This window comes from Mycteria americana, chromosome 10 (assembly GCF_035582795.1).
Source record: "Mycteria americana isolate JAX WOST 10 ecotype Jacksonville Zoo and Gardens chromosome 10, USCA_MyAme_1.0, whole genome shotgun sequence".
NCBI classification, from domain to species: Eukaryota; Metazoa; Chordata; class Aves; order Ciconiiformes; family Ciconiidae; genus Mycteria; species Mycteria americana.
In genome coordinates, this window is record NC_134374.1 from 5,334,927 (window position 1) to 5,360,161 (window position 25,235).

A 25,235-nucleotide genomic window follows, 5' to 3' on the forward strand; every position below is an offset into this window, starting at 1 on the left:
TAACAGGTCTATCAACATGATAAAGAGACAAACTAGCAAGTTTAGTCCATTAATGAGGATTGTGAAACAGCCTAACAGGATAAAAGATATTTATGTTGCAAGTTAATGTAAAAATAAATCTCTGCTTCATTTCTCTATAATTACAACACCCTCCCCTTTTACAGGGCTACTTTGGGGACAAAAATCATGTTATTGTCCGTACTAGGAAGGAGAGCAGTACACATAAGGGTTCATGAGGAAATGGGCAGCAAGAGTCAAGACAGAGCCATTTTTTAAAGCATTGTCAGCCCTCCCATAACTCACCACAAGTGCTGCACTATTTCATGGGTCTGTTTTAAAGAGCCAGTTTCTAGGCGCACATGATCCTATCAGAATCTCAGGTTTTCATTTTAAAGAGGAAAAAGAGACATATCCCTTGCAGTTACCGAGAGCAGTGCGTGTATGTGTATCCTGAACAGCTCCAAGCCAGAAAGCATACAAAAAGGAACTCATGCTATCAGTTATTTGTTGTAATCTCAGGGTTTTCCAGGCTACTCTTGTAACCATTTGGCACCTTTCTCCTGAGGTATAAATGTCTGGAGCTAGCAGCATTGAGGCCATTTAAGGATGAAGAGAAAGCAACAGATTTGTCCCACAGGCATCAACTTCTAGTTAGCACATTCCGACACTGACCATCGCTGGAACGACTCCACCACAATGGCAAACAGCAGTTCGCACCTCCAGCGCCCATGAGACAGGTTTTTCACAGATAACTATTTAACTTTAATCGGGTTCATTGCCTTTTTTTTTTTTTTTAATTAAGCAGAACATTTTTCATTGTGTTTTGTTGCTCCAATTCCCTCTGAGATCTTTCGTCCACCACTTCTGCATGTAGTCCGCTTCTCAGAGTAAGCATCCATCCTCTATTGCTCTATTAAGGGGGCTACTTGAGCAATCAATACTCCAGCAGATCTTATGTATGTTTTGAGACATGCCCCATCATTAAGCAAAACTTTACACCACTTAAATATTTATCTCTGTATCTCTGCAGATCCCCAGCAACATGACAGCAACACCTTGGAAAAATATGAGAGGAGACACCTACCCACTTAAGTGCACCCTGGATAACATGTTTGACTGACAGGTAACATGAAGATATTTCAGTTCAGGATGTTCCACATTTACAACAGCTTGTAATCCCTGAAAATAAAAGCCCTGGTGGATCACTCAATGCTTGCATTGCTTAGAGCACTTTAGGCCTAAAGCCCAGCTTCTAATCCAGACAATGCAACAATTGATTTCCTTGGATTTTTTTTTTCCTATGCCAGCAGTAAAACTACAGGTATCTATACACTCATTCTGCAGCAAAATCAAATTATTTAAACCACAGCAAAGGGAAATGCAAAGCAATTTTGATTGGAACTGCCAAGAGAACCACATCAAAATCAGAGCGTTTCATTAATGTTAAAATCTTTCCCCACCTTCTCAAAATCACGATACATCTAGCCAATGTATTGTCCACAAGACTACTGGTGATATTGGAGGCTGGAGACATTAAATGGATATAATTACAGCCAACAGAGAGGGCAAGTCGTGATATAACCTGCAGGATGTTATTAGCCTGGGATACTACTGTTCAGGCAGTGGCAAAAGGTGGCTTCCCTGTTCTAACATCAGGTGAAACAAGATGCCTCTCTCAAAACACTCCATAGGAAGTTTGGAACTCAGAAGGCTCCAGGATAACAGTGCACTGCTGCCAAGCAGGTCCATCTGGCCAAAACACTTCCCCAACAGGCAGCTGTTCTGCTCGAAACACATTTTCACACCCTGGACCACACATTTGAACGCTGCAAAGGAGGCAGCTGACATTAAGGCAATTCAAAGAGGGTCTTCCCCTACCAAACAGGGCTGCAGACTTTTTCAATTAGGTGAAAAATTAGGCAGTGATACCATCATTGCTTAACACTTAAACTATAATTGGGCCAAAAAGGCAGTAATTCTATTGTGTTAGGTTCTGTATAAATGAGCTAGACCTGTCTCTCTTCTGTTATAACTGGGTAACACAAGTCATCAGCTGTAACCACTACATAACCACTCACCTGTCTGACGTTCCTCACTTGCCTCTCAGTATCTTCAAGATTAGGCTTTGTCCCAGTTCATTACTGCAGAGTATCTGGGGGTGCTGGAGGCTCTGGATGCTCCCACATGTATGCATGCATGCAATAATGCTGCAGCCCATTACAAAGACATGAAGCTTACTATGCACTGCCACTGAAGTCCCCTTCAAACCAGGTTCCTGGCCCCACAGATAACATCGCATACTGCTCCACTATAAAGACAAAAAAAAATTATAGTCAATTCTTCTGTAAGTGCATAAACATCTCCAGCAAAAAAGCATTATCAAAAATGGTATTATGAAGTCCAAGAAAACACAGCATCTTTACAGAGCATACAGTAACCTGCAGTAATCTGGGGTCTTGTTCTCTATCGCTATTCCTTTTCTCATTTCTAGAGTAATAATGCACATAATTTCCACCTATGGGATAAGGATCTTCGAACTTCTATCTAAATGTTTTGTACACTCTAAGGTCAAGAAAGCTAACAGGGCACAAAATGAATGCATTTTCTACTATGGATTACAAACCTGCAGAAGACTCCAGAACATATAAAGGAAAAAATACACCAAGTGGCATGAAGATCTGCAGGAGGTGGCATAAAAGCTTTAACCAGTATTAGGCAAATAGCCCTAAGCTGTTCTTTCATGTGCATACGTAAAAATCAATCAACAGAGCATATATGTAACTGTATTTCACCACTCTGTGTTCCCTGGCTGTTTGAAAGCTACAATACAGTAGAGCATTTAGCCTTGCTTTAAAAAGCTATTTGCTTTAGTGCTGTGTTCTGATCTCAGAAAACCTTTTACTTTCATACCATTTGAGGTAATGTCAAAACTCTCATTTAATTCTCTCACAAGATGCTAAGGAGGGCAGTAGACCCTCAGCTGCCCTCAGTGCTACGGGCAGTTTTTCCACAAACTTTTTTCACATTTCTACATCTACCACAAGAGGGAGCAAAGAGTTCACCTTCCTTAAATTCTCCATTCCAAAGAAGAGGTATAGATAAGCAGCTCGATGTTGTCATCACCTATGAGCAAGTTCAGGCTGGGAGTTCACAATGCCTTTATACAGCACGCAGGTCCTCAGACAATTAAAAGGGCCATTTTTTTTTCCTTTGAGAAAGGTGTTGCCTCGCATCCACACTGTGCAGAGCTCTCTTCAAAGCCAGCAGATGCTGCAGAGCTCACCTGAGGAACAAACACACAGAGTGATGCCACAGGCTGGTAAAATCAAGACAACCCTGATGGAAAGACACCTGCAGCTTCATCACAGCAGTGTGAATAGGATGTTTGCAAGAAATTGATAAGCATTTCCAACCATATCGGATATGCATGTGGGGGCAGGGGACAGATGAGGAAAATGACACCCTTCTAACTGCACGTACTGCTTTTAACTGCAGCGTACAGTGATTTCTCATTAAAACACTATCAGAAAATAGCTCCCTAAAAAAAAAATTCCCCTAAACCTCTTCTTCTGCAGCATACATGACCACAACGAGGGAAGAAGCTCTTTGTATAGGAGGGTCTCCCTGGCCATTCCTTCCTCCTCTCTCTCTCTCCCCCCATCCCTACCAATCTCCCCCCCAGTCATCAAAACTCTTTTTAGGTTCTACTGTTATGAAACTGAATAGTTATAATGATTAGAAATGAATCTTAAATCCAGGCAGTTACAGGTTGCTGCTGAAACATGACACCACTGTTAAAAGCAACGGCTAAAATCAGATTCCAGCAGAGCAATCAAGCAGGTGCTTAAGCACATTGACTTCCAATCTATAGCAGTTCTAACTACACCATTGTTACCACTGGTATGAAACACAGCAAGTTAAAAATCCTTACACATTGCTGGATAAAGATGGACTAAATCCAGATGCAGATTTTCTAGGGGGAGGAGGAGAGGAGAACTGAACTGAGCCCTCTGCCTCACACTTACCTTCCTCTTGGATAAGGTTACTTGGCTGTAGCTATGCAACTCTTTGCTCACAGCCAGGCTGCATTTGTGCCATCATCCACAATTGGTTTCCAACATGTGGATGAAGGGTTTGCTCAGCTCAGGTTTTAGCCACTCTCGTTGTTTCCTTTTGATAAATCACTCCGTTCCAATTCCACAAATCTAATTACAGAGTAATTTTATACAGCCTTTGCTGTTCAGAACTGGTTCATAAAATAAAGAAGCCAAGTGACTAATAACTGCCAGTATCTCTTCCGTGCTTTCAATCTGTGGAACCAAGCCACAGACTCTTTGTGATTTAAAACAACAAAGAGGTGCCCTTTTGTTTCTAATACCCCTGTGGAGTCCTGAGAGGTCAGCTTGGCTGTGGACCACAGTTAATTCCCTTTGATAGTGACAGCAGCTGCCACAAACACCATCAGCGGCAGAGCAGCACACCAAGTGTGCTACAGTTCAGAATGACACATTTTCAGTTGAACGCAGACCAGGCCTGATTCCCCTCGCACTTGCACCGTTACGAAGCAGAAGCAGAACTGCTGCGGTCAGAAAGGTGTGCCAGAACCCCCCACACCCAGACTCCATACCTCCATAAACGAAGCAGAGGAAGATCCCATATCACCCTGTTCCCAAATGCGGGGCTCTCCCATCCTTAAAGAGACAAGAACGAGTCAGAGAAGCAATCCACAAAACGGTGCAGGAACCTCACTACAGCTACATCTGTTTTGTAGTAAACTCCTCGGCTATTAAGGAATAGCTGTGAGCGCACAGGCACACTAAAAGAAATTTACTACTACAGACTTTTACCTATTGATAGGCTGCTTCACTTACAATTTTGTCAGGAGAACAGATGCAGACGCTATGGATTTCTACAGTTATGCTTACTATAAAATTTTTAGTGTATTCAAGTGCGTGCATTAAAGGGATAGTCTGATAGTTCAGTCAATAAGGCTGAACATGGGCAATCACTTTATGTACACGGAACAGCCCACCACCTTTCCGCCATCATTCCATCTCTCCATGCCTCAGCTCCCCATGTAAAATGATGGCAGCAGCAAAAAGTGTTATAAAGAAATAGGATGAAGCAGCAATTGCTTACTCCAGTTGTGGAAGAGTGAGACAGAGATAACATGGAGATTGTAGCAGAGCCTCCCTTGCACATTGCTAGGCAGTTCACACTCTTCGAAGTTTAGTGACTTCAGTCCCTGTCTGTAAACACTCAAGTGAGTTGGAACTAGTCACAGTACCTGCAGTGTTCAAGAAGAACTGGGTATCTCCAGATTTGCATAAAGGAACCCCAGAGGACCTCAGACAATACTGAAGAACACATCTGGTAAAGACTCATTTCTAAAGTAGTCATGATAATTAACTCTCATACAGAAAAAAAATAATCAGAAACTGATTTTTCAGAGCTCATTTTGAAGCAAATGCAAGTTTCTATTTAGGGGTTAAAAAGGTAAAATGCTAAGTGTATATTTCACGGGTACAACCCATTTTACAATCATAAATAGGTAAACATCAGCTATGAAGTATTTTAACTACACTCAGCTTTCCCAGAGACAATGTATTAGCAAAGTCTAATACTTAGTAAAGACAGTATGACTATTCCAATTTCACGTATGAATAAATGAGGCACAAAGATATGGTGACTTGTCCTGGCAGGCCAACAGAGGAACCAGGAATATGGTCTTCCAAGCCTAGTCCAACATTCTCTCCAGTTAGCCCCTATACAAGGTAATGTGGAAAAAAGAAAGTAATTTTCACTCTAGGAATGTACAACCATGATAGAGGACTTACACACCTCAGAAAGAGTCAAAAAGGAACCCTTAAACAGGGACATGAACTGGCTTGTTAATCTATTATCTGGCACTTTGTCTTAAGACTGCCAAGAAAAAATAAATTAGTATTGAGTTGTTTTTATTTATCCTTGGACTTGTGGGCCCCAAGGCTCTACCAGGTTGTTAAGTTTTTCTCCATAAATGCAAAGTCTAGAAACTTTTAGAAGTTAAAACATACATTCTTTACCTTCCAGAAGAGATGACAGCCTCATATAATTGTGACCCCAAAAGGGGTGGCTTTAGCAGACCCAGTAAATATTATAATATCGTAACAGCACTGCCAGAGGTACCCACGCAGCAAAGAGCTCTTCACTTTTCACCTAGAGGGTTTGAGAAATAGTGCATTAGAGCAGCTGCTGAAAGAACAGTTAGTGCAGTATGTTTAGGTTGTTCAAGGTCTCTCTCACAATACTTTATCATGTAATTTCAACAAGAACCTCTTACAACCTCTTACATGCCTGCCCTTCATGAACAATCTCCTTCAAGAATCAAATGCACAAAGGGAAGACTGAGGCTCTCACTTTATTTGCCTGCATAAAATAAAAGGCCTGCAGAGGGAGAAAAGAACAGATCTGAAATTAAGAATGCAAACAGATTTGGATGGGGACAAAACAGAAGGGCATCTGCTCCAGGCTGGTTGGTCAGAATGAGCACGACAGCAGCGTCTGCCATCTCAACACGCTGGCTTCTCCAGAGTTAGCCAGCAACACCCCAATTCTTATCTTATTTGTTTTCCAACTAATATTTTATTGTGCTCTTGAATATGCAGCACAGAAAGGGAAGCTGATTTGCCATGTATTGTGCACACATTTTTTTTTCCAGGCAGTCAGGTATGCCTAATCAGCAAAAAGCACTTACATTATTTTCAGAAGTTATTAACTGAAATGGGAAACCAGCATACTGTGATTCCATTACAAAAGAGTTACTGCACTCCAGTGCAGCTGGTGTAATAATTACCAATTGGTTTGAGAGAATCTAGCTATGCCAGCTAAGGCTCTGTCCCACTACATTCAGTCTTGCAGTTCCCAGTATTTACAGGATTGCCACACATAACCTAGATCCAAACACATCAAAAGAAAGAGAGGTGCTGATGTTCAAGTTCACCTAGATCTTCAGGCAGCTGTGTAAAACAGAAATACAATGGGATATCAATTGTATTAATAAGAATATGAAACTATCTGGAGACGTACATTGGCATTAAAGATGTTCAGCATCTTTCAGGATCCAGTTCCTACATCAACAAAGATTGACTCAGAGCTCTCACCAGAATCACTTCTGCTTTATCCAAGTGCTGCCCTTAAGTCTATAGTAAGCAGTCATCTTCTTTCTTCAATCCAATAAAGATCCATGCTGAGCTGTCAAAGTAACTCCTTGGACTTTCTTCAAGAAGTTTTTCCTGTTAACCTCGTCACATATTTTATCTCAGAACTTTTTTTCAATGTAAATATAGACAGGCTTTGTTTTCTAAGCCTAAATATTAAACTTCATTAAAATGTATTTATGTATTTAAAGCACTATAAAGAATGCTGATGCACATAATCAATGTGCCCTTACAACAAACCAAGAAACATTTCAAGCACAGCAAATACCAGTCCCCCTCATGCAGTTGCAACTCTGCCGTCATCCACAAACATACACATATGCTTCCTTTCATCTTTCAAATACTTTGTGGACAAGGTGAACTTTAAGATTCATCTGTCACATTTTACTTTATATGAGAACCAAAGAAAATCAAGAAAGCAGTAGCAACAAGGTTGATTAAACATGAAATGATGAAAATGTCATTTAGATCATACTCTTTTAGGGCATTTTTCAATGGCATTAGGCAGCAACTATGACACAGGTTGTCCAGCTCATGACAAGACACAACACAACTCCAAAATAGCAAGTCGAAAGTCCAGTCAGCAGTGTAAATGTGACATGCCTGAGGACATACAAAAAATATAGATGTGTGGTGGGTTGACTTGGCTGTATGCCAGGTGCCCACCAAGCCACTCTATCATTCCCCTCTTCAGCAGGAAGGAGGGGGAGAAAGTAAGATGGAAAAAAACTCATGGGTCAAGATCAAGGCAGTTTAATAAAGCAAAAGCAAAGGCCATGCATAAGCAAAGAAAAACAAAAGACTTATTCTCTACTTCCCATCAGCAGGTGATGTTCAGGCATTTCCCAGGAAATAGGGCTTCAGTACATATAGCAGTCGCTCCGGAAGACAAATGCCATAATAACAAATGCCTCCCCTCCTTTCTCTTAGCTTCTGTTGCTGAGCAGACGTCATACCTTTGATCAGTGTGGGTCAGCTGTCCTGGCTATGTCCCCTCCCAAGATCTTGCCCACCCCCAGCCTACTGGCCTTTGGGGGTGAGGGGGGGAATGTTGGAAAGACAGCCTTGATGCTGTAGAGCACTGCTCAGCAGTAGCCAAAACACTGGTGTGTTATCAACACCTTTCTAGCTACCAATACAAAGCACAGCACTATGAGGGCTGCTAGGGGAAAATAAACTCTATCCCAGCCAGACTCAATACCATCTCCACCCTTTATTCCATATCATTTGCATCATGATCAAGTCCCACATAATTTAATACATATATATATCTTCTAACCATCCCATTGTATTTAATTCTCATTATTGAAATCCCTTCTTACCAACACTTACAACTTATACTACATACTTAAGCTATCTTTATACCCAACATACAGATTTATACATTCTTATTAACTACTATCCCCTGTCCTTTAACAGATATTATTCTCCCACTCCATGGGTTTCCTCCACTCCTCCAAACGTTCGTAAGAACAGGCTATGACTTGGGCCCCATCTGTCAAGATGAGTGCTCAGGACAGGAGAAGCAGCATGTTCGATTGTTGGGCACCAACAACCGGCTTGGTTTGGGTCATAGTTGCACTCATCCAGTTCCTTGCAAAACTCACTCTTCGTTGGTTCAGGTTGTTCCTGCTACATCACTTCCTACAACATACAACTCACATCACAGATTATTTTTCCCCCAAGGTTAAATCTCCTTGAGGCACGCACCGGGTCTCCCCATCCTTCTGCATTACCCACCAAGTACACCCAGGTCCTTGAGGAAAAACAGTCCTATGAATGGGTTTGCCTTTTCCCATGGGAGGAGCAATCCACACCACCTTCCCCAGCCACTTCCCTATGTGCACTACGGGGACATTATCTCCTTCCATAGTATGTAGGGGTTTTGTTTGGGCAGGACCAGGATGGTTAGCAGATCCTCTGGTGTTAACCAGCCAAGTGGTTTCTGCTAAGTTTATATCCCAGTACTTCCATGCCCCATTGCCCAACACTCTCAACACAGTCTTTAACAGTCCATTATATCTCTCAATCTTTTCAGAGGCTTGTGGGTGATAGGGGATGTGATACACCCACTCAATGCCATGTTTCTTTGCCCAGGAGTTTATGAGGGTGTTTTGGAAATGAGTCCCATTGTCTGGGCACCACGTTGGGCACCAAAAAAGGACTGTGGCGGGATGACCCTGGCTAGATGCCAGGTGCCCACCAAGCCGCTCTATCACTCCCCTCCTCAGCTGGACAGGGGAGAGAAAATACAACGAAAGGCTCGTGGGTCGAGATAGGGACAGGGAGATCACTCGCCAATCACCATCACGGGCAAAACAGACTCAACTTGGGGAAAATTATTTTAATTTATTACCAATCAAATCAGAGCAGGGTAATGAGAAATAAAACCAAATTTTAAAACTCCCTGCCCCCACCCGTCCCTTCTTCCTGGGCTCAACTTCACTCCCAAGTTCTCCACCTCCTCTCCCCCAGCAGTGCAGGGGGACAGGAAATGGGGGTTGTGGTCAGTTCATCATAGATTGTCTCTGCCTCTCCTCCCCCCCCAGGAGGAGGACTCCTCACACTCTTCCTCTCCTCCAGCATGGGGACCCTCCCACGGGAGACAGCCTTCCATGAACTTCTCCAACATGAGTCCTTCCCATTGGGCTGCAGTTCTTCACAAACTGCTCCAGCATGGGTCCCTTCCACGGGGTGCAGTCCTTCAGGAACACACTGCTCCAGTGTGGGTCCCCCACAGGGTCACAAATCCTGCCAGCAAACCTGCTCCAGCATGGGCTCCTCTCTCCATGGGGCCACAGGTCCTGCCAGGAGCCTGCTCCAGCACGGGCTTCCCACGGGGTGACAGCCTCCTTCAGGCACATCCACGTGCTCCAGTGTGGGTCCTCCAGGGGCTGCAGGTGGATATCTGCTCCACCATGGACCTCCATGGGCTGCAGGGGGACAGCCTGCCTCACCAGGGTCTTCACCACAGGCTGCAGGGGAATCTCTGCTCCGGCACCTGGAGCACCTCCTCCCCCTCCTTCTTCACTGCCCTTGGTGTCTGCAGAGCTGTTCCTCTCACGTACTCTCACTCCTCTCTCCCGGATGATGTTGCACAGCAGTTTTTTCCCCTTCTTAAATATGTTATCACAGGGCACTACCACCATCACTGATGGGCTCGGCCTTGGCCAGCGGCCGGTCCATCTTGGAGCCGGCTGGTATTGGCTCTATCGGACATGGGGGAAGCTTCTGGCATCTTCTCACAAAAGCCACCCTTGTAGCCCCCCTGCTACCAAAACCTTGCCATGTAAACACAATACAAGATGAAAGGAAGACTACACTGTATCCTAGAAATAATGATTAATATATTTACCCTTGAAAATTTCCAGGTGTAACATTATTCACTTAATCATAAAATAGGAAGAGTGCTAGAAAACTGTCAACTAATAGAATGAAGCATCTTGGAGTGATGCGCAAAAACACAAAATAGGACTGACCTTCTCATCCAGACATTTTTTCATTAAAAAAATCTATTTTTGTCTCAGTTTCAACACCAGTAAAACACCAGTAAAACACAACCGTAGAAAGAAAAACAGCTTCCTAATAAACAGCTCTGCTGAGGGCGATGCAGGAAAATACTTTTTGCAAAAATCAGCCTGCGTCAGATGGCTGTTGCTGAACAACTAGCAAGGAGATAATGGTGCTTTATCTGCTGTTTGGGTTGTTCTTGGATTTGGTTTGTTGGGAACATAAAAGTAACAAAACTTAGTCACTTTTGGCTCTGGGAGATCTCATTGGAGTTCCTGGGCCTGCTTGCCAAGACTCAGGGGCTTCTCTTTGGGCAAAGACACATGTGCAATTATAACCTGGGAAGGAAGCACATCACGGGGTATTCCACAAACAACAGATTCCTCGATAAGGTTCTGCCAAAGTTTCTTGTGGCCAGAGGAAATTAGATCGCTCAAATCCTGTTTCCTGGAATTGAAAGAAACTGTATTATAGACCTTTGGTCCACAGTATGCATAGAACCACTGTTCTTTCCACCACAAATGAGTCCCTAAGCCTTTGAACACAAGGTAAGGTCTTCGGTATGTGAAGCCAAAAGCTGCTAAAAGTATAATTGCAAGCAGAGAAAACAATGGCAGTACCCTAAGATGTTGAACTATCAGGGAGTTTGTTAGAAAAAAAGTGCCCAGAGAATTCTTAGAGGTACCTAAGGAAGAGCAGGCAGGGGAGGAAGAAGAGGCCCATTTGGTCAAGGAGCATAGCACAGGCAACCACACACACACATACCCCATGTCATTCTTTAAAAGAGAGCCCTGAGCATAGCTAGTAAACTTTAGTGATTTAACCTAGACTTCTGCAGGATTGGCCTATGACCTCTGCACTGTACTACTCCCAGACCACATTCCAATATCCCTATGATATACTAGGATATTTTTTCCACTATCCACTATAACTGAATTGCATCCCTCCATTACTGCAGGTGACTGTGCATACTCTGAAAAACACATCATTTAAAAATGCTAAGTTTATCTAATTTAATTTTTTATAATTCCCAAATGTTAATTTCTAACTGTAAAAGCTAACATTTTGAAGCGCAAAACACACCTACCTTTACCAATGATTCAGAATGGTTTAGCAATAAAGAGCTCAGAAGCAAATGCAGCAACTGAAGAAATGTCCTGGGATCCAAATTCAGAAACTTTTGCACCTAGCAAAAGCACTAAGGGTGTGATTCAGACAGAAGATTTTTCAGCCACTCTGTGGACCAGAGAGCCTTACAGCCAATCCCAAAAGGCAAAGCCAATACATGTATAATACTTCCACTAATAGCACACACATCCTGCTTACCTTTTAGTAAAAGCAAATTTATGCTACAGTCACTTCAAGCCATAGGAAACACACACCTGACTGTATGTGAACATAGAGAAATTAAGTATTTCATTTTGTTTGATCTGTATGGAAAAAAACCCATATATTTAACATAAGCTCTTCCGTGTCAAAGTGTTGGGTTCCCTCAGCCAAAGGCCCACGCCACTCAGGGAATTTATGCAGCAGGAAGCCTTTGTCCATAACACAGGGTATGCTGTTTTCCTCCAGTATGCCAGGTAAACTCGTGGCAGATGGAGAAGGCTAAAGGTTTTCTCTCTCCATCCTGAGTTTAAGGGGTGCACTTGCCCAGCCCCCTGCCCCTCCAAAAGGCTGCAGACGGACCTTGTGTTTTCCACACACATCTTGAAAAGGGAAGATGACTTCCAAACCCCACTCCTCTAAAATGGCTCCAGCTGAAAACTACAGCCATGTGTGGGGATGCAGCAGTTCAGTTACATGACCTCTCTTGCCCTTCCTGCGCTCCCCTCAGCACTTACCACTATTATATGGCTCTGTGACCTTAGTTCTCCTCTGTGACCTTAGTTCTCCTCTGATGGCATGCTTCTACAAACATAAGTAGGGCCTTACAAAGCCAAAGAGAGAAAAGGCAGCCTGAGGTTTGAAGCTGAGGGTCAGGATCCGAACAGGACAAGAATCCGGGAAAGGTCAAGAAAACTCTACGTAAAGAACCACTTTCTGTAAATGTTAGCCTTAAATATAGTCATCTCGCGTAAAGGTAACCTACTTTTTCAAGCATCAGCATCGGTAAGTCCTTTCCCAAAGCTTCTCATGGAAGGTGCTACAGGAATGGATTCACGAAGGTATTGCTTCAGGCCAAACACAATTTTTGTAGCGAAAGGAATAAAGTTGAGGGCTGACTCAATGAAGAGCCTTGTGGCAGAGCAGTGAGACGGCAAGAAGGGTGTCTGTCAGTAACCAAAGATAGAAGCACTAAAGCACTCACACAGCCACAGTGAGGTAAGAGGAGAGGAGGACAAAGGAAAAAAATCACTTGTTTGGGGACTACAATGCCAGAAGGAACCAAAAGATTATGCAGCCAGACATCTGGTATAAGACAGGTCACAGATTCAGGAAGCGTCTCCGCACTGACAGCCTTTGTGTCTTCAGCTGAAGTGTAAACCATTCACCCTTGATGCAAAGACAAGACAGAGAACCCAGAACTTCACCAGCTATGTTGTTTCAAAGCTTAGTTATAAATACACAGATTTTAAAATCTATGCCTCATTTCTAATCTAAATTTGTCTGGCTTAGCTTTCAGCCACTGGTTTTTGGATTTTTTTTTTTAAGCCCTTTTCTGATGCACTCTCTGTAAGACTCTCTAGAAACTGGTGCTTTATTCTCATCCCCCAAAATCCAGACCTCAGGATCAAGTCATTTTGTCATCTAATTTATATCAGTCTCCAGCAGTACACCATAGCAAGATCACAGAACTGCTGGAAGTCTGTGTAGGAAATAGTTTCCAGACCTCCTGTTGAGGAACCGTTGCTGTAACAGCACCAACAACAGAATTCTGGCAGGAGTGGAATTAAAGATCTCCAGGAAAAAAGGCTCAATCTTGCATGGTTTTGTGCGTTTTCCCTGCACTTGTCAGCACACACGGCACTTCGCAAGGTCAGTCTTAAAAAGCTGAATTCAACAAGTTTAAGTTCAGCAGAAGCAACAGAGAGCCAAACCCTAGCGACCCTTCTCCTCCTGCGTAAGCGAGCGAGTTCCCCCTCGCACTCCTTCAGCTCAGGCCGGTGCTCTCACGCCTCGCTCCCTTCTTCCCGGCAGCAGGGCAGGGGGTGAAGGCCAGCCCCGACCCCGCAGCGGCGGCTCTCGACGGGCCGGGCGAGGCTCTCCCGCATCCCGGCGAGCACCGGCACAACTTCAGCGCAGCCGCTCCAAACCCGCGCCCTCGAAGGAGGCTTTAAAAAGTTACCGCCGGCCGGGAGCGGGGTGAGCGGGCGGCGGGCGGCTCCGGCCCGGGGGTAGGGCCCGGCCGTGGGGCGGCCTCGCGGTGGGGCAACCCCGACGGGGCGGCTCTCTGCCCGCCCGCCCGGGGGGAGGCCGCCGCGGGCCCGGCCCCTGCGCGGCGAGCGGGGCCCGGCACGTCCCACCCCCGGCCTTGACGCCAGCGCGCTAATGAAATGCTAATGCCGGGGCGCGGAGCCGGGCGCTGCCCGTGCCAATAAAACCCGGCGCGGCGCGGGGGCCCTGCCCGCCGCCAGCCCGCCGCTATGCAGAGCGCGACCCCCGCCACCCCGCCGGCTCTGCACCTCCTCGGCTCCTCCTTCATCGACAGCATCCTGGGCCGGGGCCCCGCCGCGGGGCGGCACGGTGAGGGGCGGCGGGGCTGGCGGCGGGGCGCTCCCCGCTCGCCCCGGTAACTCCCCGCTTCTCTCCCCTCAGGCGAGGAGCGCGCGGCACCACCGCGGCCCGGCCGGGCGCGCGCCCCCGCGGAGGAGCCGGTGGCGGCGGCGGGCGGCGAGGCGCCGGGTCCGCTGAAGAGGAAGCAGCGGCGGTACCGCACCACGTTCAGCACCTTCCAGCTGGAGGAGCTGGAGCGCGCCTTCCGCAAGTCCCACTACCCCGACGTGTTCACCAGGTAGCGGCCGCCGGCGGGCGGGGGCGGCCTTCCCGGGCGGGCGGACGGGCGGAGGGAGGGCCGGGGCCGCGGGCGGCGCTGCGGCAGCGCGGCGGCTAACGGTGTGCTGCCCCCGCAGAGAGGAGCTGGCCGTGCGCCTGGACCTGACGGAAGCCCGCGTGCAGGTGAGTGCCGGGGCGCGGCGCGGGCCGCGGGGCTGCCTCGTCCGCGGAGCCGCTGGTGCCGAGGGAGCTGCCCGCCCTCCGCGGCCTCCCCGGGGCCGGCGGGCCGAGCGGCGCAACCGCCCCACGGGGGCTGAGAGCAGCTGTTAAAAACGGCGCTTCATCCCCCCTTGCGCCGCTGGGCGGGAAGTCCGTGGCGGCGGGGGCCGCAGGAGGTCGGGGTGCCGCGAGCCCTCCGTGTCCGTTAGTTCCGTTAGTTCCTGACGGACGGAGAAATGGGCAAGTTACCTCAGCGACGGGAAAACAAACCGCGTCGTAGAAACGTTCCCAGATTGCACTTCACGCTCCCGCTTGCTGCCGTCTTCGTGGGTCTACGGGCAGCTACCGTCTCCTGAGTTTTGAGAGTACAAAAACAGGATTAAAAAAAGGAGTTGGTTTACAGCAAATGAGGGGTTCAGTGAGGCATCCCAAGTTGTTTACCTAGGCTTCAGAGAAGCTTACAGCCTTTTCTTGCTCTAACTTAGCTCAGCAAAACAGTCACGCTTCTAAATGACTGGTTAAAATAAATAAAAGATTAAGTTGGCATTCTTATGACAGTCAGGCACTGTACAGGAGAATTTTATGGCCTGGCTGGGATGTAATAATAGGAACGCCCGTAGAGCTTGAGCATACAGAAACAGACACTAAGCATCTCGTAGCCTGCAGTTTTCTTAAACTACGAATGACCCCAGTAGCTTTTCCTGACTCTAAGGACTCATATTTAACAATACCTCCTACGAAACAGTTTCTTTAGATTCATTTCTTGTATAAGCTAGAAATTCCTTTTTATACAGAAACATTAGCTTTAAAAAAAAAAAAAAAAGTTGTTTCAAAAGATGTGAAGGCTTTCAAAGTATTTTTAAGCTCAAAATGACAATGGTACTAGATTTGGCTTGTGCCGTATATCGGATATTGACTGAACTCCTGTTCCAGCAGAGCTCTGGGTATGTGCATGCTTGTGAAAGACTGAGAACTGGTGCAGCTGCTCCCTGTGACAGCCCTCCTTATTCCTGCAAAGCTTTGTCACTGTTCATGCCAGATCCTTGCTTATGTATGTTGTCGTTACTTCAGTCACTGGATCTGTGATGATTCGCACTAGCTAACGTCTGTAAAGCTGTAAGTTTTTTAGCTTTTTATTTTAATATGCACCATCTTCAGAAAAGGCCTTAGAAGTATGAACAGTCTCATCTGAGACTGTTCTGACTCATCTGAGAATAGCTGGATGTAGTTTTCATCTCTCTTTTGTGGACTTGGAGGAAATGATGTGCCCTCCCCTCTCCCTACCACCAACAATCACTAAAACTTCTAGTCACTGGAATATCCTAATATCTGGCAATTACACATGGCATCTACTAGTGGAAAGGACATGGGAGAAAAGCTGTTAACTTACCTGTTACCGTCACATTCGCTTTGTGGGATACTTGCTCTGTAGTCCATTTGACCTGTGAAGGAATGGTGCAGTGGTAGATGGCAAAGAGGAACTCTTCTCCTAATGACTCATCTAAAAAAAATGGAAATGTTTGGGTTTGGAGTCAAAAAGGAATTAACAAGCAAAATAGCAGAGCTGGTGTATCCCCAGTGGATGGAAGGAACAGCAGAGAGCTGTTCCTTGCACCTCCTTACTCCTTGTCAGATTTTAATGCAAGTCTCCTGGGCATGAGCACACAGCACAGTTTGCTTAGGGTGAACTTCCAGTGCGCAGTGCCTCTGCCTGCGTATGTGTTCTTGTCCTGTGGTAGATGGGAGACGACTTAGCCTGGAGGGAAGAGGATGCACAGGCACAGCTACTATATAGATGGTGATGTACTGTACTTAACAAGCCATCTTAATTCCCAAGTACTTGCCTCGTATGCCCATGCTCATAGTTGCTCTGTATGATGTCCTGTGTGAAACGAAGATTTCCATACCTCTCCCATGGTACCTGGCTAAACCAGCTGACATGAAAAGTGGTATCTTTTTATTTACTCAAGTGTAAACCCAGGAAACTAATTAATGGAATGCAGTCAGACCATTTCTTCACCTCAGTGTGTTTTCAAATTGAGGTCTGCTTCTCTGGGGAGAACCCTCCATCAACCAACTGAAATGGGTACCAGCCACCACATTGTCCCTCATTATTGCATTTTGAGTCTTACATGAAAATGAACAAATAAGAGAAAATTTGCCCATTAACATCATCTCATTTCAGCATCACTTCAAAGAGATCCCCCTCACCCAACCCCCATTATTTGCTTGTATAGAGGAAGGGAGATGGCAGCAAGAATCTTTGTATTCTTCCTTACCTTGGGAAAGGGGTAGTCTGAGAGTCTGCAAAACCTCTTCGTAATCTGAAGCCATGTTGGGATGCTCTTCAATAGCATTCACATCTGTTGTTGCCATTCTGCTTCTCATAATTCATATTGTTAGGATAGGAGGAAAATAAGAAGAAGTTAAAGGAATATTTTATTTTCTTAATGTGAGGAGTGAAACATTACTTGGGTATTTCAGTACCATAAACTGCATCAGTGTTAAAACATTAGCTTACAAATATAACTGATCTAAGCATCCTTGTCATATTTTCTGATTACGATCCTGTATTCAGCTACAGTAGAAACACGATACAGTTAGTCACATCTATGTGTCTTTTTATCGTTAGCTATTACATCAATTAAATAGGATACATTTTTAAAGAAAATTACAGCAAGAAGGCTATCAAATTTTACACGCTCACCTTTTTCTTTTTAAAAGACCTAAATCTGTTTTGTCAGATATGTGTGGTGCTAGTGATCACAAAAATAATCTGGGTGATATTTAGCATACAATTCAAACTTGATGGTTTCAACCTCATCTTTGAGTATTAAGTAATGCATTTTTTCCAAAGTATTTTACCACTGACATTACAGTCATACCATAAAAATCTTAAGACTGGTATAGCAGTTTCTGTTATGTTTAGTTTGGCATTTCAAATGCGTCTGAAAATAGAGTAAAGACAAGTTAAGCCTTTTATTGGAAGCAAAGGAAAACTGCTTAACAAAAGGTTCAAGATGACTAATCTGAATGTTAATGACTATAATGTACGCACTAAATTTTGAAAGCTGTTTGTCATGTCAGTGTAAGGTATGAGGCATGCCTTTGCTCCTTTTATCACTTGCATTGATGAGTTTGTACTAGTAAGGAACTGAAAGCCAGCTTTTTTCTAAAGGGGATTATTAGATATCTGTGCTGGTATTTCCTTCCAGTTTGATAAATACAAAATCTGGGAGATGACTAAGTAAGTTTGGTTGTAAACCTAAAATCACCTATAACGTTAAAAAAGTTATTTATTTAAAAAGTCAAAGTGCATGCCTGAGTGATCAGATGGATTCGCTTTAGGACAGAGAAAGCAGAAAAGCAGACATCTCATTTCGTGTTAGGCTTCTTTATGAAGAATGGGTTGAAGAACAATGCCAAGACTTAGTAAGGAAATTAATCCTTTGCAGCATTTGTTTTATCTGTTTTAGGAAAGGCTTTATCTGCATATCTGCAGTGTAAGACAGTTCACTGCCTTTTAATTGGATTTTATTTTCACAGAAAAAACTAACATCTTTGAGTTGGTGGTCTTCTCCTGTGAGATGTCAGCTAAGCTCCACTTACGAATATTTGGGATTACTGGTTAACAGTGATTTAAAGTCATCTGATCCCAGGAATTGAGTTCATTTTTCTTACTGGACCCCTGTGTTGGACTAATACAGACCAAGTGTCTAGTCCTCACTGCCATGCAGGCATAGCCGTCTGGTGTTTCACTGGTTCAGATATTCCTTTGTAAGACATCTGATCATTTAAAGCCTGTGGTTGCTGGAGAAATGGCCAAAGAATGAGTCAGAGCACTCAAGAATTTTAAGTACCAACTTCAAAACTTTGATGTTCTGACTTTCCTTCTAAGGGCACCTCCCTTTGCCGACTGCCTGTACAGTGAGACAGTTCTGTGTTACGTACATAACCTGAGGGGTATGAATCCCTCCTCCAGGAGGACAGCAACTTCCCTAGAGTAGAGCAGTCATTCTGCAGCTCGTGCCCGAGAACCCCATAGCGAGTGCTTTGAAAGAGTAAATTGTTACTGACATATATAGGAACAACATCAAACTCAGGACAGCAAGGCTGTGGCATGCTACAGCCTCCTGGTTCAGCTATCAGCACCCTGGTGTGTGGAGGAGGACTTTCCTTCCAAACACACTTAATATTCTTTTAAGCACCTGAAGGTAAGTCACATCACTGGAAATGGTTATTTGGCATGTCTGAGATTAAAGCAAGCAGTGAAGCTGGGAACCCCCAGAACCTGATTTTTAGATGTTACACAATAGAAATGTAAAACTCTTTGAAAACACTTTTTGACTGAAATGTAATTACAGATACAAAAAGCAACTAATAAAAAAATGCATCTGTAAAACTTCTGCATCCAAAGATTTTGTCATAATACAAATTTCTATAGAATTTTACTATTTCAGAAATACTAATACCAAAGGAATAACTATTTTTATCATCTGTTGTAATTTTTTTGAGACTTGAATTTTTGCAATTTAATTTTATTATTTTAGGTTGTTTTAGTAGCTTTGCTAGATTCCTATTAAGAAGTTACCTACATTGCATGGTAAAAGACCTTCATATTTGAAGTTTACCTTTGTCCCAAATCAGAAGTAAATTTCAGAAAGTGATAATTCCATACAGGACAGAAGTTGGTCTTTCCAGCAACTCTTGTTCCTCGTGTTACCACTTTCTAGTAACTATTGAATCCTGATTAGAGCATTCAAGTATTATACATAGAACGTGCTTGCAAGCAGCTCACTGAACTTCAACAGTAGTTATATACAAGACTGCTGAATGAGATTATGGGCCACAGCTAATGCCTTTCTTCCAAATCCAGATCCAGTTCAGAATCCATCTTCAATGGCCTCCACTGCAGAGGGGGCTAGAAGACCTGAGCAGCTGAGTGCATTGGGATGTTGAGTGTTCAACCTCGACAGCATCCACTTTTTAAATATCCTTGTTTTAGGTCCTCTCTCCCTTGTTTTAGAGCTGATGCTTTTCACTCTACTCTCTGCTACCATCCTGGGTCTGAAAGGTTCTGCTCAGTGAATGCTAAATAGTAACAGTGTGAAGAGTCAGTTTTCTGATCTGTAAATTCAATTGACTAAAGTCTTTAAAAGATGTTTAATGGGCTAAAATAATGACTAGTCAGGCTTGAAGAGGCAATGTGCTCAAACAAAACCAATACTAGCTAAAGCCCCTTTAGGAACAGCTTGATACCCTGTTCTAATACTGCTTACTAGATTTTCTAGTTTAGTATTGGCTTTCACTGCAACTCAGTTAATCACTTTCATGTAACTATATACTGTTTGCATTCACGGTAGATAACGAAAGCTTCTAATTTTACTTCTGAATCCTCTGTATAAAAATGTATGGTCCAGCTATCAAGATAAAAAACACACACCATATATTTGGCCTAGTTACTCTTACAGTCATGATTAAGTTGCTTCCTGAGGTATCTGTACAGAAATAGCCACCTCTTGAATGGCTTTGCTGAAATTTAATTTTCAATAAAGAGCTTATGAAAGGAAGAATGATCATTTTTAACAACTGATCACGAGTTCTCAGGTGATAGGTTTATATATTACAATGGCTTTAAAACATATGGGACTATTCAGTCAGAGCTAGAAAGTAGTCAAATTTACAATATTTATAACTGATTTATTTCTTAATAAACCCACTAAGGCATTTGTGAATGGATCTTTAATATTAAAGAGGTGGGTTTTGGTTTAACAGTAAATAATTTTGCCACCTGTATCACTGCATGCAGTAGTAGCTGGTAAGACAAACTGCAGAGTAAGTTCAGCTAATGCCTTTATAATTTCTTATTGAAGGTCTGGTTCCAAAACAGAAGGGCAAAGTGGAGGAAACGTGAAAAAAATGAAATTCTGGGGACTGTTCCAGGAATCTCCTTAACGCACCCACTTGGTCTATTTTTGGATGTTCCACTGAGTCATTCTCCCCTCCTAGATCACACGTGGAGGTCAATGCCTCTTTCAACATTGGCTGTGCCATCCATGTCTCCAGCCTTTAGTCCTTCAACCTTAGGGCCATTTGGCCTCAGCAGCCTTACCTGGACTTCTCTCTTCAGAAATCCTATTTTAAATCCACATTTTGGAAGGTATAGAATTAAATTTTTTTCTAAATCTCAAAACTGTTAAGAAATGCTACATTTTTATTAGTTTGATGCTCACATGTTCTCAATAAACTTGCTCCCATAGATAAATAAACTTACTAAAATGGGGTTAGTTCCTGTGTAGGATCACTTGATTAGGAATAGCAAGATTCAGCTTTAAGTCATGTTAGTAAAAACTTAACATGTAATTGCTGTTTAAAGAACAAGTGTGCACACTTACTGAAATTTTGGTCTCGTTGAACTCTAGTGTTCACACAGACTGTTGTAATCTAGGTTGCTCCAGCTCCATCCTTATCTCACAGACTGACACAGATTATACACCATAAAGATGCGGCTGCAGGCAGACGTGGCTTGTAGGTGATTTGACAGAAAAAAAGGTTTTAAACATTTCTTCTCAGGAGACCAGGAGCCTGGCTACATATGCAAGAGTGACACAGCTCTAGAGAGAGAGAGTGAGAGAAAGAGAGAGATCTTCCCGATTCTTACATGTCCTACTAAAAGCCAGTCCTTTTCCCTTGGCAGGTGATGTGCTCTCCATGCATAGAGCAAGCCCACAGCTAGCCTCCTTTTCTTTCTCTGTAGTCAGACACCTAGAACTCCAGCAATTCATTTCAGCTGAACCTGCTGTCTGGGCTTTCTTGCCCGGTGACCTGAAATTTATCAGCAAAATGGTGCTGCTGCTCTAGTGCACCCCATAAAATAGGAAAAAAGCACGTGTGTAGTGTGTGTGAGTGTACATACAATAGGTGTGTAGATATATTAAAAAAAAAAAGATAGTGCTCTCCTCTTGCTGAAATTACAGCCTGTATCGTAGTTCCACGTTAACAGACAGACAAATGCTGCTTTTCACATGGAGTAACTTGTCTGAACAAATTGGCTGCATGAACAGCCACATAAATTGGTCTTTTCGTGAGGTGGCTTATTGCTTTCACAGAACAGGCTGATCTACAGCATCCAAGGTTTGTTTAGAAAGGATTTAGCAGTAGGAGTTAAGCAAGTGGTTGCTGTTCTAGGTATCCACATGCCATGTCTGATCGTCTCTCTTATTTATTTTAGTTAAAAGTGTTTGGGTTTTTGTTTGGGGCGGGGTTTTTTTGTTTTGTTTTGTTTTGTTTTGTTTTAAGGGCAAGACACTATATTGCAAAATAAAGCTAAAATACATTCCAGAAAACAAAATGTGCATTTGGAAGAAATTGGAAATTTTGTCACGTTTTTTTTCTAATACTTTGGGTGGGGCAAGCTGCAACTCAGTAAGTATTTGTTCTCCAAAACAATTCTTAATTTGGATAATATTGACTTCTTTCAAATACAGGTTTCTCAGTGCTTTAAATCCTCTCATGACAACAGCTTCAGTACTAATGAAAACTCCTGGACCCCCGTCAGACCCTGTTCTTACTGCCTTCGCTGATCCAGCAGCAGTTGAAAGGAAAACATCAAGCATTGCAGCACTAAGACTCAAAGCGAAAGAACATTCAGCTCAAATCCCTCAATTAAACCTCATCTCCAGTCTTACAAACACTAACAAAGAACTTTGTTAGGAGCTCTCCCACAGACTACAGCCACGGAGGGGAAAGTGAATGCCTCCTCCAATAAGTAGCTCCCATTAGAGAGACACATTTAAAAAAAGAAAGAAAACACACACACACATACAGAGCTGTAGTTCCTCCATCTTCAGTAACAGGCTGAAAGGAAATAACCCTGCTAAAAATTTATTTCCTTCATTACAACATGAAATCAGGTAGTAAATTGGCTTGTATCGTTTCTGACACTACAGAAATAGAAGCAGGAACTCTCTCATCTTTGTAATTCAGGCTAACACGAACCTGAAGCTTTGAAATCCCCAAAGTCACCAGATGCTAGTCCAAAGGTTCAAAATTCTTTGTAGGAATAACTTCAGTTTTCTAAGCAATTCTTAACTCACTTCTCAGGAGGAACTCTTACATGCAGTACTTGAGACGTAAGAATCGGTACACAGTTACTAACTTTGAGACCATGCTTCATGTTGAAGTGCAAGTGCCAGTGAAATCTCACATTTTAGACAGACTTAGCAGGAACGAGATGGGGACTATTTTCAGTATAGGCATTTGATTCAGAACTAGGTTTGTATAAGGAGTACCTTGTTTCAAACTAACAAAATAAATGTTTTCTTTATGTTCAGGGTGGCAATGTTTTAATAATTAAAAAAGTTTAACCTTTGTATATGAAAACTGTGTCCTGTGAAAGTAGGTTATCAATGTGCAGTAAACTGGGTGTAGTTCTCTATGTATGTATATACCTATCAATACGTAGCTCATAGCTGTAAATATGAGGTTGCTGAATACTTTTAGCATAATTACTGGCACATCTTACCGGACCAGTAAGTTAACAGATTACTTGTACATTTCCAGACATTTCATGCCTTGAGTAGATTCAGAATTTAAGTGAAAACTAAATGTGAAGTGTTAAATTATTCCTTGGACTGATGTTGGAATGAGTGAAAACAGAGGCCTTAACTGAGCAGGAGTCTACAGTTCATCAAAATCCTGGACTCCCTTTCTGGCCTCAGACAGGTCATTTGACAGTTTTTGCTGAATTTCCCCATCCAGGAAATGGGACCGAGAACAACTCTCTCACCTATGGGTCTGATGCTTTAGTGTAAAGTGAGGGTAAGTAGTACCCTCCTTTTGCAGCTTACTTGCCTACCTCACAGGGCTGTTGTGAGGACTGATTAAACAAACATGACACTGTGCAAATGGTGGAGTTATATAAGTGCTAATTGTTGCTTAGCAATTACAAAAGACAGGCCAACAGCTGACTACACATGAAGATCACCTTTCCCACATCTGTAGCAGCGGTCCAAGCAAGCTCTGTTTCTGTGGGTTGATGGGACAACATGGAACTCTCCATTGATGCTGCCTGGTTCCTCAAGACTGTTCTCAAGCACTTACATTTACACTGAAAAGATTTTGTATATTTTAGAACTTCTTTCTCAAGGCAGCTCTGGGACTACTCTTAAGACCACACAGATGTTTTCAAGGGTAGCGTTTTGAGTGCAGAGCTCCAGCTACCTAACTGCTGCTTCTGTAGATTCCTCTGAGCTTGTACATCGGTACATGACAGAGAAGGCAGTTTGCTGGATCAAACAGATCCCTTTTCCATTTCCTCTGAAATACTAATAGCTTTGACTGCTCTTGAGTCATAACCTACCACAAGACTGGAAGTATTTCTGGGTGCATAGACATCATTGTTAGCACAGGTAGGAGAAGGTGGTGGTATTTTACTGTTAGGAAAAGCAAGCTTTCTACCCAAGTTACACTAGGCCTGCACTGTGGGTCAAGCAGCAGGAGACTTGGGAGGTGATGTAACCAGGACCTCACACAAAATTTGAGTGTGTGACTTCCACAATGGCTATTTGCTTACACCAATCCACTCTCATGGCCTGGACTGCCAACAGGCAGCACAACACTGTATCTGCTCAAGCACTGAGTTTGTTCTGAATTAACCTTTTAAGTGTTAATGGCTTGAAAACTGTCATTACACAACTTAGGTTCTATTCTGTATGAGCTTCTGTGGCATCTTTCCTTGCCATCAGTGTCTCTCCCTTGGAATGCAAGGAGGTTCTGCAGGAAAGGAGACCATGTCACTGTTTCATTTAAAGTAGCAGAAACTGTCCTGCGTTTGCCATGAGCCATTTAGAAAAGAACTCTGCAATAAAAATGAAACCTAGGTATTTTTGCCAAATTATATTCCTAGACAAATTCACCAGAAGCAGCATGTGAAAAATAACTGCTGGAGGCTGTTTTACTACATTGCATGAAATAGTCTGTCCTATATAGTCGCCAAAATCTTCATCATTGACCACAGGGCCACAGAGCTCTCACTCTGGTGGGGGGGTGGGGATCAAATTCACAAGCTAAAAGTCCCTTGATCTCAGCAGTTACATCAGAGATAACTTTCATCTGTCCACAAAGTTTTTGCAATAGCTATGGACAGAAATCATTTCAGGGACAGCAATTAACACACAGAGACAAGTAACTTCACTCATTTGCACTGTAGCTATGCCAGAGCAAGGAGCTGCTCCCTCTACCCAGCACACACAGCCACTTTAATGCCGCTCTGGGAACTGCAGGGCTGGGCAGCAGGGTTGGCTACTAAACTGTTGCCAGATTGATTTGGTGTTGCTCTTTCCTAATTCTCCCAAGAAGGCACCCTTCCTC

At 43.5% G+C, this 25,235-nt stretch overlaps 1 protein-coding gene and 2 long non-coding RNA genes across 3 annotated transcripts; 1 reads left to right on the forward strand and 2 right to left on the reverse strand.

Annotated features, from left to right (window-relative positions):
* Nucleotides 1-1,094: 1,094 nt before the first annotated feature.
* On the reverse strand, nucleotides 1,095-3,275 carry LOC142415150 (uncharacterized). The gene is made up of 3 exons (XR_012777303.1): nucleotides 3,124-3,275; nucleotides 2,079-2,308; nucleotides 1,095-1,179 (listed from the first exon to the last, which is right to left on the reverse strand). It is a non-coding gene; the product is annotated as an uncharacterized LOC142415150 (long non-coding RNA).
* A 6,695-nt stretch (nucleotides 3,276-9,970) lies between these two features.
* On the reverse strand, nucleotides 9,971-14,184 carry LOC142415149 (uncharacterized). Its single transcript, XR_012777302.1, has 3 exons — nucleotides 13,751-14,184; nucleotides 12,554-13,205; nucleotides 9,971-11,156 (listed from the first exon to the last, which is right to left on the reverse strand). It is a non-coding gene; the product is annotated as an uncharacterized LOC142415149 (long non-coding RNA).
* Nucleotides 14,071-23,770, forward strand: ESX1 (ESX homeobox 1). The gene is made up of 5 exons (XM_075513170.1): nucleotides 14,071-14,396; nucleotides 14,469-14,664; nucleotides 14,783-14,828; nucleotides 20,738-21,024; nucleotides 22,352-23,770. The coding sequence occupies exons 1-5, from the start codon at nucleotides 14,297-14,299 to the stop codon at nucleotides 22,575-22,577; spliced, it is 855 nt and encodes a 284-aa protein (XP_075369285.1). The 5' UTR covers nucleotides 14,071-14,296; the 3' UTR covers nucleotides 22,578-23,770.
* Nucleotides 23,771-25,235: the final 1,465 nt, after the last annotated feature.